Genomic DNA, 3,017 nt, shown 5'->3' with positions numbered 1-3,017 from the left:
AAATTATATATATATATTTATATGTACATATATATATACACACATGTATATATATATATTTAAACTTAGGACCCAGGTCTTACAGTTTTGCTTCAATTTGGGTATAAGATGGAGCTTCTCTTACAGTACCTGACATTGTGTCACTTTTTAATAACATGGCTGCTGGTAGTAAGAGGCTCAAAATGCCATTTGCAGTTAAAATCTCTATTTTCAGTTATATTGTCTAGTTTATTCATGCAGAGAAGTCATATTACCTTTTGACCTTTCTGCTGGACTGAACAAAATGAATGAAGACATATTCTAAAAGTCTTCGTGTTTGAGCGAATTGTGACTGCAGCTGAAATTGCCAGAGTCTCCCTATTATTCACATTAATTTATTTGTACTACAGTTGGCCAAACCGTTCCATTTTAGATAGTTATTTCATTTTGTTTAGATTTATAGTGAAGTTAAAAAATTAATGAAGCAGAAAATCGAAGCATTGTAGAGCATTTTAATCAGATATAAAGTACCACAACTGCAATGCTTCATGCGGGCCCAGGTTTTAAAATGATAAGATTTTTACTTAACAAATTAATTTTGTTCATTTGCCTAATTACTTTCTATAGCATGAAATAACTGAAAGTTTAAGTATAAGCCCATGCTTAAACGCATAGCTGAGGTAGGGCACAATTTCCAAGATTTTCTTCTCAGGATAAAAAGAAATCTTACGGAATTTTAATAATAAATAGAGCTAATAATAAAAAGAGCCTAAGGCTTTTCAGAGATGCTGTGTCTTCACTCCTTGATCTCTTCAGGAGCTGAAAGTATCTAAAAGCCTACTAGACTGAGTCCTACCTGCTTAAGTCTGACCTCATGCAAAAAGGATTTGTTTCCACTGGTACTTTAAAAACCCGGAATACCTGTCAGAGCACTTGCTGGAAGCTGGTAGGAGTTAGCAAAAACTCTCTGGGGGCTGGAAAAACTGCATAGGTTATAAGGAGTTATCAAGAAGTTGTAATTAAGTTAAGCAACACTGATAGATGCTAGAAGAGCAGCACATCATTCAGAAATCATTAAAAAGCCAGGCAAATGAGCTAAAGATCTGAAAAAACATAAAAAGGCAAGTAATAAATACTGCTAACCAAAGAGAATACCAAATAAATTAATGGTCAGATTCAGAGATTACTTTGAAGAGCAGCAGGTATGGAGCAGAGAGAACAGACACGCATGAGGAACGCTGTAGACTCCAAAACATAATTGTAGAAAACGGCAGAGGAACAGACCACCCTGTGGTGGTCGGTAGAAGATAAGCACTGGGTAGGATATTGCTGCTGCAGCTTTCACAGACTCAGTCATGTACCAGGGTGGTCCTGACAAAGCAGTACCAAGAGAATCAGAGAATCAATTAGGTTGCAGAAGACCTCTGAGGTTGAGTCCAACCTATGACTGAACACCACCTTGTCCACCAGACCATGGCACTGACTGCCACATTTTTTGCCCTACACCCCTCCAGGGCCAGTGACTCCGCCACCTCCCTGGCCAGAGCATTTCAATATCTAATTACCCTTTCTGTGAAGAATTTCTTTGTAATATCCAACCTAAACCTCCCCTGGTGCAGCTTAAGACTGTGTCCTCTTGTCCTGCTGCTGGTTGCCTGGGAGAAGAGGCCGACTCCCAGCTGGTTACATCCTCCTGTCAGGCAGTTGTAGAATTTGCTAATGCATGGCAATCTCTAAATAAAACTGATTAACGAATATATATGAGAGGAGGATGTAGCTATTTCAGACAAACAGGTAACACGGTATCGATGAAAGTGCTCTACTACTGAGTGCCCCCAGTAGGTTTTTGTGATCTTCATGAGTAATTCGACAGTCTAGGTTAGTGCAGCCATTACCTGCATTATGCTTTCTGATTGTGTGAATAAACGTGCACACAGACCTAATAAAGTATGAACAGCCACATAAACATTTCATCTGATTTTTTTTTTTCACAGAAATCATATAAGCAAAAAAATTAAGCTGACACATTTCACACTATGCATGTGTATAGATATCCATGTTTCACTACTTCAAGGAATTCTACTTTCAAATAGTATCACTTGAGCATATGCTTCATTTATTAGGGCTACAAGGCAAGGAGACAAAATGAGACTGTGTCTATTACAAACATATTTGTTGTGCAATTCTCTGCATACATGTTCTGTATATACACAAAGCCACAAACACAGATGGACCTTAAAAATTCACTGTATGATACATAGATTACAGGCAACTCATTAATTTATAGTGAGGCTGCTAAAGAAGTTTTTGAGAAAGGGAAGAAAATCCGAATCCTTCTGAAAGCTGTTTTTGCCATAAAACAAAGTAAAGTAAAAGAACTGGCGCAGGACAGAGTTTTTAAGGATAAAATGGCAAGATGAACATCATCAGATTACAGTGGATGTTATCAAGAAGAGAACAGCAATGGCTCCACCAAATAACAAAAAATAAACACATGCCTTTTTAGGTGTTGTGGGCTTTTGGAGAATGCACATTCCAAATTACCGTCTGATTGTAAACTCCCTTGACCAAGTCGTTACAGTCTTAAGCTGCTCCAGGTGAGGTTTGGCTCAGACACTATGAGGAATTTCTTCACAGAATGGGAGATTAGACATTGGAATGGGCTGCCCAGGGAGGCGGTGGAGTCACCATCCCGTGGAGGCGTTTAAGGAAAGACTGGATGGCACTCAGTGCCATGGTCTGGTTGAGTTGGTGGTGCTGGGTCATAGGTTGGACTTGATGACCTCAGAGTCTTTTCCAACCTAACTGATTCTGTGATTCCTTGAAGTGAGCCGGAAAAGGAAAGATTTCGGATGGGGCTCGGAGGGTTCGCTGCCCCGACGGGGAGCCGGCGTGCTGGCTGGGTCTGGCGGGCAGAGTTAAATTCCTGCGCAGTGCCTGGTAAGTGGCTCTTTGGTCAAAGCCCTCAGGGAACGCAGTGGCAGCCGCTGCCAGGCCTCAGCGGTGTGTCTCTCCCTCCGGAAAGGCAAACCCCCCAG

General features: G+C 40.6%; 1 protein-coding gene across 1 annotated transcript in view; it reads left to right on the top strand.

Moving 5' to 3' along the window:
- The first annotated feature begins 2,831 nt into the window (after positions 1-2,831).
- The window catches only part of RFC3 (replication factor C subunit 3), a 16,545-nt gene continuing 16,359 nt past the window's right edge, over positions 2,832-3,017 (top strand). The window contains exon 1 of the mRNA XM_017731254.1: positions 2,832-2,919. Coding sequence (XP_017586743.1) covers positions 2,832-2,919 — 88 coding nt within the window. The remainder of the gene's footprint in view (positions 2,920-3,017) is intronic.

Source organism: Corvus brachyrhynchos, unplaced genomic scaffold (assembly GCF_000691975.1).
Source record: "Corvus brachyrhynchos isolate BGI_N302 unplaced genomic scaffold, ASM69197v1 scaffold103, whole genome shotgun sequence".
NCBI classification, from domain to species: Eukaryota; Metazoa; Chordata; class Aves; order Passeriformes; family Corvidae; genus Corvus; species Corvus brachyrhynchos.
This window is presented reverse-complemented; position numbering and strand designations above follow the sequence as displayed.